This window comes from Suricata suricatta, chromosome 2 (assembly GCF_006229205.1).
Source record: "Suricata suricatta isolate VVHF042 chromosome 2, meerkat_22Aug2017_6uvM2_HiC, whole genome shotgun sequence".
Taxonomy (NCBI): domain Eukaryota; kingdom Metazoa; phylum Chordata; class Mammalia; order Carnivora; family Herpestidae; genus Suricata; species Suricata suricatta.
The window spans coordinates 44,934,320-44,947,656 of NC_043701.1; the positions used below are offsets into that span (position 1 = coordinate 44,934,320).

The 13,337-nt window shown below is 53.3% G+C and overlaps 1 protein-coding gene across 2 annotated transcripts in view; it reads left to right on the plus strand.

Annotated features, from left to right (window-relative positions):
* The first annotated feature begins 2,671 nt into the window (after window positions 1–2,671).
* CRHR2 (corticotropin releasing hormone receptor 2) overlaps window positions 2,672–13,337 on the plus strand; it is a 43,704-nt gene continuing 33,038 nt past the window's right edge. Inside the window, exons 1-2 of one of the 2 annotated variants that reach the window (XM_029956010.1) lie at window positions 2,672–2,706; window positions 11,903–11,996. In XM_029956010.1, coding sequence (XP_029811870.1) covers window positions 11,948–11,996 — 49 coding nt within the window. In that variant the 5' untranslated portion in view covers window positions 2,672–2,706; window positions 11,903–11,947. Of the gene's footprint in view, window positions 2,707–2,845; window positions 2,933–11,902; window positions 11,997–13,337 lie in introns of those variants that run through there. The other variant, XM_029955996.1, reaches the window with a different exon arrangement.

A 13,337-nucleotide genomic window follows, 5' to 3' on the forward strand; every position in this document is an offset into this window, starting at 1 on the left:
CACTGATGAGGGAAGGGCTCCCAGGTGAGACTGGAAGAGAAGGAGGAAAGCAGGACACAGAAAGCAAATCAGTCCCACAGCAGTGAGATGCCAGGCTGGGTCCCAGCCTCCCCTGACCCCACAGGAGCCCTACATTAGTTACACCTGGAGTTTGTCCACCTCCAGCCCAAGGAGCCCCAGCCAGTCAATGGTTAAGCACGCCTTTGAGCATGGGAGATGTAAATTCCTGGATACCTGGAGATCCCTATCTCATACAAAACGCAGTTCTAGTTTTCCGAAGAGCACTCCAGGGCAGAGGGGATTGGTTTGGAAGCACAAGGACTGCCCTGCTAGGGAGGGCTAAGGCCGAGCACCCGTGTGCTTGCTCTGCAGATCCTCCTAGAACCAGAGTGGACTTAGCTTCCTTGCAGCCTGTCCCCCGTTCCCTGGCCCTACCCTGTCCCCACCCAGCCAGGCTGCATTTACCCAGCTCCTTGCTTCTGCTCACCCTGACTCCTGCATCTGAAGTACAGATGTGCCCTTCTCCATCTGTTTAAGTCAGTCAAGGTGCTTCTCCAGCACCTTCCCCTGATGACCCAGCCATCACTCTCTAGGCTGCCCTGCACCTTGTACCATCTCTCAGCTCCCATCTCTGTTACTTATGCCCAGACCTCATGGGGTCCACATCGCTTCCCTCTTCTGGCACACTCCTCACACAGGCTATGAGATTGACCTTGAGGTCAGAGCCTTTGCTCTCTGTTGAGCAGGGTCATTGTGAGCCCTGGAGATGCCCAGTGACAGGTGCTGAAGAGCACTGGTGAGCCTCACGCCAACACAGCAGCTCTCTTTCTGAGTCTGCCCACCCTCCTGAGTCCTGCCAAGCGATCATCTTCTGCCAGGAGCCCAGAAGTCCATCTGACTAAGTCCAGCAAGCCATATCCTGCTCCAAAACTTGGAATGGGGTTTCTATCCTGTCACCTTCAAATGAATGGGGAGATCTGGTCAACCTTTCCTCAGTTTTTCCCATGAAGAGTCCCCCAGCCCCACTGCCACACCGGGCCTATGCTCTGTGCAACAGAGCAGGGAGGAGAGAAGAAATAAACAAAGGAAGGAAGACCCGGGCTCTACCCTCAGGAAGTGATCCCTGCCTCCTCCCCAAGCTGGTTGGAGGCCAGCCTCAACTGCTTCAGGGGCAGAGAACAGTCCACATTGAGGAAGAGCCAGGGACTGACTCTGGCCTGTGAGATGTCAGGGGAGAGTCACACTCCACAGCTGGTGCAGTCAGGTAAGGCTGCCTGGAGGAAGCAGGTGGAGGGGAGGAGGAGCTGAGGGATAGAAAAGTGTCCCAGCAGAGAGACCACAGTAAACACCGAGTGTCTAAGTTTCTTGAACTCAAGCTGAGTTCCTCCAGGGCCTGTCTCCACCTTGTCTGCAACCTCCAGGAAAAGTTAAATGCCCCACTAATCACATTCCTCAAATGCTTTCCCCTCATATTCTAAGAGGCTGGAACTGCTGTTTAAGCTTTTAAACTCTCTACACCAGGCCCACCTTTAGAACAGTTGCAAAGGTGGCTTCAGTGGCTCCAGAGAGCAGGCCTCACCTCCCGAACCCTGACCCAGTCCCAGGTTGGACCTGTCACCACCCAAGGCCAGTACTGCTCAGTCTTGCCTGACATTAGGATCTTTGAGCAATCTGCTGAGACATACCAATGAGTTCCTTCCCCTCCCCCACCTATAGCAAAATCCCCAAGGGTGGGGGCCTGGCATTGATGCATTTGTTGACATTGTTGTTTGTTTTGTTGTTGTTCTTGTTGTTCTTGTTTTCTAATGTTTATTTTTGAGAGAGCTAGCCAGCTTGAGCAGGGGAAGGGCAGAAAGAAAGGGTGACAGAGAATCACAAGCAGGCTCCACGCTATCAGCACAGAGCCCAACGTGGGGCTCGAACTCACAAACCTCAGGATTATGACCTGAGCCAAAATCAAGAGTCCAATGCTTAACACACTGAGACACCCAGGATCCCCTAGGTTGTTTCTTTTTAATTTAGCATTTTATTTCAGATTTACAGAAACATTGAAAGAATAATCAAAATTGTGCCATACACCCATTGCCCACATTTATTAATTATTTACATTTTGCTTTGCTGTTCTGTGTGTGTGTGTGTGTGTGTGTGTATTTCTCAGCCAGCTGCAAATAACTTAGAAACATGGTGCCCCTTTACCCCTAAATGTGGAGGTACTTCTTAAAGGCAAGAACATTCTCTTACCCACAGTGTAGTTATCAAAACCAGGAAATTGAACATTGATAAAGTACTATTATTTAATCTCGCCTCCACATTAAATCCAATGATCCCAATAGGCACAGGAGCTTAGTAAAGTCCCTCAGAAAATCAGGAAGCCCGGTGGGGATGACTGCCTAAGCCACTCTGTGCTGTGGCCACAACCACAGCCCAACGCCCTCTCCTCCCTTTCTCAATTCCTCTCTCCCCGAGTTGGGGACCTAAGACCCTAGCAAAAAGGGGCGGGCCGATATAAGGCATTAACCCCTTGTGTGCAGGCTGGACGCAGAGCTTGGCCCCTGGCTGCAGAGGCAGAAGCCGCTGCCCAGCACCTGCTATAAATAACCTGGAGGGGCAGGCTGTGAGGAAGTGTCACACCGCCCTGGGGTGGGGGTGGGGGTATGGGGGAAGAATTGTCCCTGGGCCCAGGGCCTTACCTGGGCCTCCTCGCTGGTAAGGAGGGAGGTGGCCAACTGGGCTCTGGCTGGGGGGTGGGAGGGGAGGAGCAAGCGGGGCGGGACCGATACACTAGAGAGGTGAGCTCTTTCCTGAGCCACCACCGACGAGCCACCACTGAGCCACCACTGAGAGCATGGGAGGTTCCACTGGGGCCCCGCGCCTCCTCCACGCCCCACACCCCCTCCTCTGTCTGCTCTGCCTCCTCCCGCCGCTGCTCAGAGTAAGTACTGCAGGGCGATAGGGGTTGGTCTCGGTGTGGGGGCGCCAGGGAGCGCGGGGCTCCTGGGGTGGAAGGCGGGTCTCTTTGCTTAGTGACTGGTCCGGGTTTCACTCAGCCCAGCTAGGAGCTGGGTTGAGGAGATCTCCGAACTTGGTGGCCAGGTTGAGGTTGGGGATCCCTGTATGGGATGAGGGGATGGAGATGGATCTCCTGCCGGGATGAGGGGTGCAGGTGGAGGGGAGATGAAAGGAACATCAGCTAGGATGGAACACAGAAGCCCTTATGGATGAGCCGAGCATTCTGGGTGATACTCATGTCTAGGATGAAAATGTATCCTCCAGTCCAGAAACTCCCTATCCCCTGTCCACTTTGTCCCCTCCCTGGTGGGTGCCTCTCCATCTCCCCATCACACCCTTCCTCACCCCACCCCAGTTCTGGCCCTTCCCACAAGGGACCACCAGGGCTGTGCCCCCGCCTCTTGCCACCCTGTGCCTCCCGTCCTCCCAGTGCCTTAAACCAGGCACCCCCAGTCCAAGTTGAGCAACAGGACAGAGGAGGCACTGGGAGGACCAATCTAGCCAAGGGTTTCTGAAAACTGTGGGCACACCCCCACCCCTGCCTGTGGCCAGAGTCAGGGTGTGAAGGTGGGTGCCGCAGTTGAGGATGGATGGGACTATACAGAAAGAGCTGAAGAAGTGGGGGTGAGGCTCAGACAAAATGGTTCCCAGAAACAGATGCAGGAGGAATCTACCTCTAACCTTCTCCCCATTTTACAGATAGGGAAACCAAAGCTTAGAGAAAGAGTGTCCTAAGTCACACTGCCCATGAAGATCCAAGACATTAAAGGGGTTCAGAGACACAAAAGGGACCCAGAGGCCACACAATGCAGCCAAGAAGCACCAGGCTAGAAGTCAGAAAACCTGGTCTTGTCCCAACTGAACCACACGCCAGCCTCTGGGACTGTTTCCTGGGCCTCGATGTCCCTGTATATACACAGAGGACTGTTTACACTCGTTCAACAGATAGATAGTGAGCATCCATTGACTGTTGGCAAAGTGGCTTTGCCAACACTCCTGATTCAAATCCCTGCTTTTCCACTTAGTGCGTAACCTCGAACAGGTTACTCAAATTGTCCAAGCCTCAGTTTCCTCATGAGAAAATGAAGGTGATATAAGTGCTTCCTACATAGAGTTGTCATGAGGAATAGTTGAGATAATATTAGGTAATATTAGATAATAGAGTAAAGCTCTTAGTACTGTGCCTGGCACAGAGTAAGCACTCAGTAAATTCAGCTATGGTTCTGTGCCATGTACTATAGATAAAGCATGATACACCAGGGACTCTGCCCTCCCAGTGGGTTAGGTCATGTAAAGGAGAGGGGCTGTCAGTGCTCCCCATGGGCAGATGGCCCTGACACATGCCAGGTTCTTTTAATGACATTGAAGGCTGTACTTGGGATGAGTAGAGGCTGTGGGGTGGGTTCACTATCACCTGCTCCACCCCTACCCCCACCCCAGATCTCCTGGGCTCTGAGCTCTTTTGCCTCCTGACTCTTGTTCTCAAGATACATGCTCTCCAAGAGAGTTGGAATTTAGGCCCAGGGCTGCCCCTTGACCCTCCCCTCTAGGGGCCATGATGCCAACTGCAGAAGCTGGTGAGCCAAGGAGAGCTTTCTGGTCCCTGCCCCCAGAGCCAGGCCAATGCAGAGAGATCTGTGGGAGGGTCTCCTTGGCTCTGGGGGTGTCGGAACTGAGAACCTCAGAGGCAGCAGTCTGCATCCCTTAGAGTCAACCAGACCCTACTGGAAGTTTTCTGGGAGACCTCAGCCTGTGACTGAAGATCAGTTAGGTGCCCAGAGTTGCTCAGCACATAACCTCCTGGAGAAGAACTGGACTGTGATCTCTCTGGCCCTAAAGTGCAGGCTTCCTTGTGGTAACAGGATTTATTTCTGGGTCCTCGTCCAACTATTCCGAGATTTCTGTTCACTGTGAAAAGAGAACACGGGACCCAGAGCAGGCGCGAGGGAGGGAAGGCGATGCAGGAGGGGCCTGGTCTCCAGCCCTCTCATGTCTTGAACTGGCATTTAAAGAGGACGATGCATGGTGGAGACAAGCAGGTGAAAACACCAACCAGGGCTCCTGCCCTGTTGAGTTGATAGCCTAGCAGGAGGCACTGCAGAAAGAAAATAACGGCAAAGAATAAATGTGCATTTGTAAACTCTGGTCTTCGGAACTAAGGAAAGTGTGTGCAGGTTATGATAAAGTCTGGTGAGAGGTGGACAGGACAGCAGGGATAGGAACAGGGTGACCCTAGAGGATGACCAAGGGGAGAGCAAGCAGTGAGGGAAGGCCCCAGACAAGCCCCAGCCAGGAGAAGACATGGTGTCAGGGATTTGGGGTCTGCTGGGTCCTGGTGGGATCAGATTCCTGTCCTGAAATCATGGGGAACCCTGGAAGCTTCCTGAGTAGGGGAGGGGCCTGCCCTGATTTGCCGTTGTGGAAGTTCCAGCTAGCGGTGGGGCAGACACCTGGACCCCAGAGGAACGGAGCCTTGACCTTGGTGCTCCTGGTTGCCCTCTGAGGCCTTGGGGAAGCTGCTTCAGGAAGCAGCATGTAATCATGGCGCCTATCTTGTGACCGGGCTGGGCTAAGGGTAGAAGGTAGACAATTATTTCCAGGCGGAAACCGAGGTTGAGTGGGGCTAAGTTATATGGCTGCTAGATTCTGGAACTCTTGATTCTAACCTTTTGAGCTCCTTGGCTCACCCTCTGTGAAGATCCCAGGAGTCTACCAGCTCCTCTTGGCTGGGTTCAACCCTTTGGACCTTTGGGTGGCACCCCCAAGGTCTCAGAACAGCACTTCTGTGGCCTCTTACCCTAGGTCCCACCTTCTGGTGGGGGCCTCTGTCCCAAGGAGGCTCAGCAATGAGACAAGTCCCTTCGTTCCAGAGGCCTGGGCCCTCCCTGAGTTGTGCAGCCCTCCCCTAGACTAAGGCCAGGGCCCTGCACACCTTCCCCACAGACACAGGGTCTACGGTATGGACGGGGTTTCAAGGGCCGTTTGCCAGGAGCTACATCATAATCACTTTTCCCCAAAATTCACCTACTCTCTGAGTAGTTGACTAAAGCCAATCATCTAATTTAATCTCTCTGGATTTTTTTTTGTTGCCACTTTGTTGATGTTTATGTACTTTTCAAAAAACCAATTTGTCTGAGAGCACTGCTTACTTAATTTTGTATTCCTGGTAAGTCTTAAATTTGCAGCACTCTATGAATTACAGGACTATTCTGTATCCTTTTAGCTGCCATTTTCTACTTTATCTGATTTTAGCCATTATTAGGACTGCTCAGCCCATTTGTCTAACGCCACTTTCTTCAAAATTCTAATTTTTTAAAAATGTCATTTCAAGTCCACCAAAGGGAAGGATAGATTATTCAGTAAGCTTATGTTTATTCTATTTGGCATCTACCCAGGGCTCAGTCCTGTTCTGAATCCTGATGCACATTACCTATTTTAAGCTTCAAAATGCCTCTAGGGGGTAAGACCATCATTCCCCCCATTTTACAGATGAGGAAGCTGAGGTGAGGTCGTGTGCCCAAGGTCACTCTCTGGTAGTGGCAGGGTCAGGATTCAAAGCAAGCAGCCTGACTCCAGATTTTCCTCCCTCTACAAAAATTTAATTAGGACACTCAGATACCAAAACAAATCAGAATGGAGTGACTTTTAGGTCAACTGGACATTAGATGAGTTAATGAGCAAGGAGATAATTTTAAGCCTAGTGACCTGCTCTAGGGCCTGCTGCCGGCCAGCTCCCTCCCCCCTGGAGTGGGCCTCCCTGCTCCTGCACTTTCTTCATCCTCAGACATCTGTGTGAGGGCCCAGAGCTCTGCAGAGGTAAGGAGAGAGGCGTAGAGAAGACAGCCCCAGGCTGTCAGAGAGCACATAGTAAAAAGAGGCTGCAGACTTCTCCAGGGGAGTCGTTGGATGTTAGAACTGGATGGGAGAGGGGACATCTTACGATGAGGCACCTGGGGGACCCCTCAGGGATTGGGGGGGCCACAGGAAGCTGCCATGGCTCTTGAGGTCCCCATTTGAAGTGTAGCACCTGGTAAGTTAGAACTGAGTATCTAGTTTCCCCTTCCAGGAAGCCTGCCCAGATACTCCAGAAAATAATTACCTACCCTCCGCCTCAACCAGCCCGAGCTCCAGTACTGCCTCCTGTGTGTCTGCTCAGCATCCAGGGTCTTCCTCCTTTGACCCTCCTACCATCCCCCCAGCACCCTCTTCTCCCCCTCCTACCCCCTTCCCTATCCCCGCCTTCTCCCCATGTCCAACATCCTCCTCTCCTCTTTCTCTCAGGCCAGAGTTGTTGTCCTTCTCTATCCCCTCCCAGCTCAGGCTCAATGAAACCAGTGAATGGAAAAAAAAACAATGGGGAGGGATCCTCTCCCTCCCAGAGGAGTCCTCCCTGACCTTGGGCAGAGAGAGAGGAGGCAGGAAGGGCGCTCACCCCATTCCTCGCTGGCGACTGGCAGCCTGGCCACAAGACCTGTGGTCCCGTAAATCTCCCAGGCTTAGACTAGGGGCTAAATTTAGATGAAGCTCTGTAGCCAGAGCAGGAGGGAGCCCTCGGCTGTGCCGACACCGTGGCTCCAGGGACACCGTGGCTCCAGGGAGGTGGCACCTTTGAGGCCGGCCTGGTCCTGGGGCACACGTTCTGCCTGGATAGGGCCCAAGGGGGAAGAACAGCAGCTGGCATCTTGGCTCTGACCTGCAGCCTCCTCCCCCTGCCAGCACCTCTCCCCTGCCCCCTGTAATATGAAGGCTTCCAATTCTGGGCACACAGAGGCCCGGACCAGGAACTGGCTGGCCTCAAAGGGGGAAGTGAGAGAGAAGGAATCTGACAAGCAAGAAGAAAACCCAGAACCTGAGCTCCCAGAATTGGGGGGAGGGGTGCAACTCCACCTGGCCGATGGGATTGTGGTCTCATCTGTCCATCCGTCCATCCAAGCAAACAGTTATTGAGCATCTGCTATGTGCCAGGCTCTGGACTGGGAACTGGGGACACGGATGGGAACCAGGCAGATGTGAGCCACCTAGAGTCTCCCTGGGTAGAGGTGAGGGGTAGCGGGTGACGTTCTGCCCCTAGGACGTTCAGGAGCTGGGTGCAGAAGGCTCAAGTGTTTCCTGCAGAAGAGAGTATAAGTTATAGAACCCAAACCTCTCCATGTGCAAGGTCCTGCCCGGTTGGCTGGGTCTGCCTACACTCCTGTGACCCTGCTTTCTGCCTAGGGGCCTTGCTGCACGGGTGAGAACAGCTTCTTACTTGAGTGGCCTTCCAAGCCCCCACCACCACCCTGTTTGGGATTATGCAATATTCCCAGCATCTGTGGACCACGGCCCTCCTTCAATTCCTCACCCAGGACCGGACGCTTTGGTATATCTGACCAAGCCACAGTCTACCAGCCTGGCTGTCCAGTCCTGCCTCCACCCCTTACCTGCTTGCTGTGTGGCCTTGGGAGATGACTTTACCTTTCTGGGCCTCAGTTACCTCCTCTGTACAATGGGATTATTCGCAGCTACCTCAGAGGCTGTTGTGAGGCTTAAATGAGCCGTCGTAAAGCACTGAGAGCTGTGTCGGGCACATCATAAGTGCTGATTTCACATTTAAGAAGCCTCTCCTTCTCACCTGTCTCCCTCTGCCCTGTAAATGGAATCCTCAAACCAGAGGCTGGCTGCCTCCTGAGCAGACTCTGTGCTTTCCTGCCTCCAAGACTTTGCTCTGCTCCTGCCCCAGCAATCTCTTTCTGCTCTTCTTACCCCTGCCCCTGCCTTGGACCTATGTTCCATGCTTTTGGACTGAGCTCCAATGCCCAGCCCTCCACGGAGCCCCGAGTTTTCTCAGCCAGCATTGACTGGACACTGCTGTATGGTGTGCCCAGTGAGAGGGCTTCAGGCTCGTGCCCAGGGTTCCCAGCGCTGGGAGGAGTGCTGAGGGCTAAGGGGTATCGGTGCTGGCTAGGGAGTTGGGGAGGGAGGGACTCTGGTTCTAGGAAGCTTTTCTGGATAAAGATTTGAGTTGGGCCTTGGGACTCTCCACAGTAGGGCTTGAACCCCCACCCCCTATCTCAAGCTCTCTAATTGGACCCCTCCCTCAAGTCCTTCTATATGCCAGGCTCATGACATGCGGTCACTTGTTTAATATACCCCAAAACCCTATGGGGTTTTGTATTATCTCCATTTTAAAGATGCGGAGAGTCAGGTTCAGAGAAGTTAAGTCACCTGGCCAAGGCCACAGAGCTAACAAACAGCATGCCCAGAGCCCTGAACACTGGGGTGTTTCCAGCCTAGCTGCTTCGAGAGCTCATGGCCCAGGCCTTGAGGTGTGACTATTCACGGCCACGTCTCTGCTTTCTCTGGCCCACTGTGTGCGTTCCTCCTCTCTGCCCACCCACCACCAGCAGCTCCTAAAATAGGGACCTCCAGAGTATGTTGTGGGTTTGAACTGAGTCAAATCCACACAACCAGCTTCTTAAGGAGAATAGAACATCTTTGGCTGCACTGGCTTATTGGACCCATGGAGAAGTTACAGAAGCTGGAGCCCAGATCTGGGAGTTATTCCCAAACCTCTTCTGATCTGTTCTTCCACGCTGCTCTGGCCTGAAGGGCACACATCAATACCGAGCACGGTCACCTGCGCCCCAGTGCTCTGCTCAGCAAGTGGACTCAGCTACAATCAGAGACCATAGCATCTGATGCAGGGACAGCCCCGCAGCGCCTGAGTGAGGGAGCCCTGACCCCCCTCCATCTGTGGGCTCCGAGCCAGGGGCTCAGACTGCCCTCCCACAGGTGAACATGAGACAGTTGAGGGATGGGGTCAGAATGTGGCAGCTTGCATCTAAGACGCAAAATCTGATCGGCCTGGAGGCCCACAGTCAACACCACGCATCTCTGTGTGGAGCATCGTCTCTGCCGTGACTCAGATGATGCTGACTCCCTGGAAATTCTGTCCCCTCAGGGAGGGCATCGCCGGCTGCTTCTCAAACAAGAAGGGGGTTGGGAAGTATACGATGGGTCAGGCTTAGAGCCCACACTCTCCCCAGACCCAGCTGAGTGTGGGGCCTCAGAATTCATCTGGGAATCCAAGACAAAGAGTGTCCCCTCCCCTTCCTAGCCCACCTCACAGCTGGCAGGGTCTTGCTGGGCAGCAAGGCCTTCCTGACGCCCGTGACACTGATGCTGAAGGGCTCCCAGTAGCCCCAGGGGATATGGGGACAACAAGATCATGGCCCCCAGTGTCTGTCCTGTAGGCCAAGAAGCCAGAGCTCCCAGCTCATGCCCAGAGAGCCCCTTACAGACACAAACACATACACACAATGCACCCTACAAATGTACTACTCACACAGCCACAGGTGTTACACACACATAATACACACCCCCCACACACTCAACACACACACACAACACATGCCTCTGCTCTCCAGCACCTCCTTCTGTACCCAGCCTCCCAGGAGAGACTTGGCCAGTCGTAGGTGCAGTGACTGCCTATGAATGGTGTCCCTGCTGCCCTCGGCTCTCTGAGAAGCAGCAGGCGGTGTATACCAATCTGGCCACGTGGGGTCATTTATTAGGAGCTCCAGGCCAGCATGCTGAGGCTAAACGTGCAGCCTTGAGCCCCAGCACAGGAAATAGACTGAGCCGCATGTGGGGAACGTGATGTTTGAGGGCTGTTGGGCTCTAACTCCGGGGACATCCTGCGGCAAACATTGACCCCGCTGCCATGGAGAGATCAGGTGACTGGCAAGAGAAAGGGGAGGGGCTCCCCACTGGTGGGCAATGCCTTCCAGAATCTTGGAATCAGGAATGTCAGGGTTGGGAGAGGCCCAGAAGTCATTTTGCATGCACATGCACATACACACAAGAACACAAGTGCACACACACACACACACACATGCACACACAGGCCACAGAGTAGGAAAAGTGGTGACCTTGGGAGAAATAGCAGGCAATTCGAGAGTTAGGATCCTCGAGTGCGCGACTCTCATTCAGTCCCACACCTCTCTGCCTTTGCACATGTTGTGCTCTCTGCCCAGGATGCTCTTCCTGGTGGCATCCTTTATCAGCTGGGCAAACTCCTACTCAATCTTCAAAGCCCACATCAGCATGACCTCCTCCAAGATGCTACCCTATTCCACCTCAGCAAGTTATAGATGCTGTAGCAACTTGGTCACCCAACCCTCTTTCCTACCAGAAGATGGGCTCCTTGGGGCTGGAGATAACCACATTCACTTTATGCCTGCACACCCAGGACCTATTCTCGTGGTTTTTCTCAGGAGATGGGATCCTGGATGGTTTGCATCTTTTGGATGAAATTGCCATGGTTGCAACAACCAGGTCTATTCCCTGGTGAGGAACAGTGCCAACGTGGTCCCTTCCTTTTCCCTTCTCATTCTTCTGCTTGCCCCCAAAGTGTTACCTCTTCTAGGAAGCCTTCCCTGTTTTCCCCAATCCAGGCAAAACTCTTCCATGTGGAGACACCTTTTGTTGTAACTGCCTGTTTCCCTGTGTGACATTGAGAACATTATCTACTCCCTTCTGTACCTTCTAAGTTTAGGGGATCCCTGCCTGGCCTGGGACTACTCGAAGGACAACCATTGGGTCTTCCAACTACATAGTAGGCATTCTACAAATATTTGTTAGGTAAATGATCAGCTGGTGGACCCTCACCTGGCTTTGCTGACAGAAGGACACGGGGCACATCTGTCCTGAGGAGGAGAGCTTTGGAGGCCGCGGACTAGAAAGCACAGATTCCCGCCTCAGAGGTCAAGCTGCACTGGACCACTCACTCAGACCTTTTCGGGCTTCCAGGCCTTTCCAGGCTGCCGTCTTGCTGCCTGCATGAGTGACAGAACAGATGCTACAAGGGCTAGCCAGGGCCTGACCTCTGACCCTCCCCTGTCCTATCCCCTAGGCTGCCGGGCCACGCCAGGTGCCCACAGACCAGCCCCTGTGGGCGATGCTGGAGCAGTACTGCCATGAGGTGATGACTCTCGCCAACCTCTCAGGTAAGCCGCCTGCCACCACACTGTGGCAGACCCCAAGAGATAGGGTGAGCCTCGGGGCCAGGAGGGGGAGGCATCTCTCCTGGACCACCCCAAGCTCTGTGGGGTGGGGAATGCTGGCTTCTGGTCCTGGCTCTTGTTTCTGTCCTTGAGCGGACCCCCTTCCCCATCTGGGGCTCAGGCCCTTCACTGATGATGAAGGACGTGGCTGGACATTCTCTCCCAACCCTCAGCTCCCAGCTCCCTGCACCTAAAGGAAGCTAGCTGGGCTGGCATTCAAGAGCCAAAGGAGAGGATAACCCTCTGTTTATAAACTTGAACAAGACCAGCAGAAGGTGTAAACCGTATTCTCTGGTTGCCGTGGCTACAGGTGTCTCCTCCTGGTAAGGACTTTCAAGACGGCAGCTGGGCCTCTGAATTCTGACTCCTCAGAGTTTTCCTGACTCAGAGTCAGGGTCAGCCACGGCAGAGCTCAGAAAAGCCTTGGGCTCTTCCAGACTCTGGAGAGCTGTGCCCAAGCCCTGCCGAGTGATCTGGCCACCTCAGGTCTGCACCTGCAGTAGCAGAGGGAAGGAGAAGGGCTTGCTGCCAAGGCAACAAGGAGGCAAGGGTGCTGTCCAGCAATGGGACACTGGGTCAGCATCCAAGAGAACGGCCTTGTTGCCTGCCTGCCTTTCAGTGCAGGAGTCAGAGCTCAGGTGCGGGTCAGACAGACCCAAGTCTGGATCTCACCTTCTCCACCTAGAAACAATGTGACCCTGCTGAGTCACCTAAGCCATCTGTATTAGTCTGCTAGGGCTGATGTAAAATACCACAGACTGGGTGTCTTAGGCAGCAAAAATTTATTTTCTCACAATTCTGGAGGCTAGAAGTTCAAAATCAAGGTGTCAGCAGAAGTGGTTTCTTCTGAGGCCTTCCCCTCCTTAGCTTATGGTGACCATCTCCTCCCCTTTGTCTTCATGTGCTTTTTTTTTGTCCACCTCTGTGTCCTTGGTTCCTCTTCTTTCTTCTTTTTTAAATTTTATTTATTTATATTTAATTTTTTAAGTGTATTTATTTTGAGAGAGAGAGAGAGCACAAGCAGGGTAGGGGCAGAAAGAGCGAGGAGAGAAAAAATCCCAAGCAGGCTCTGCACTGTCAGCACAGAGCCAGTGCAGGACTCATACTCATGAATCGTGAGATCATGACCTGAGCTGAAATCAAGAGTCAGATGCTTAACCCACTGAGCCACCCAGATGCCCTCCCGGTTCCTTTTCTTGCAGAGATCCCAGTCACATTTGGATGAGGTCTGACAGTGACAACCTCATCTTCATTTTGTTACCTGTCTCCAAATAAGTTGCATTC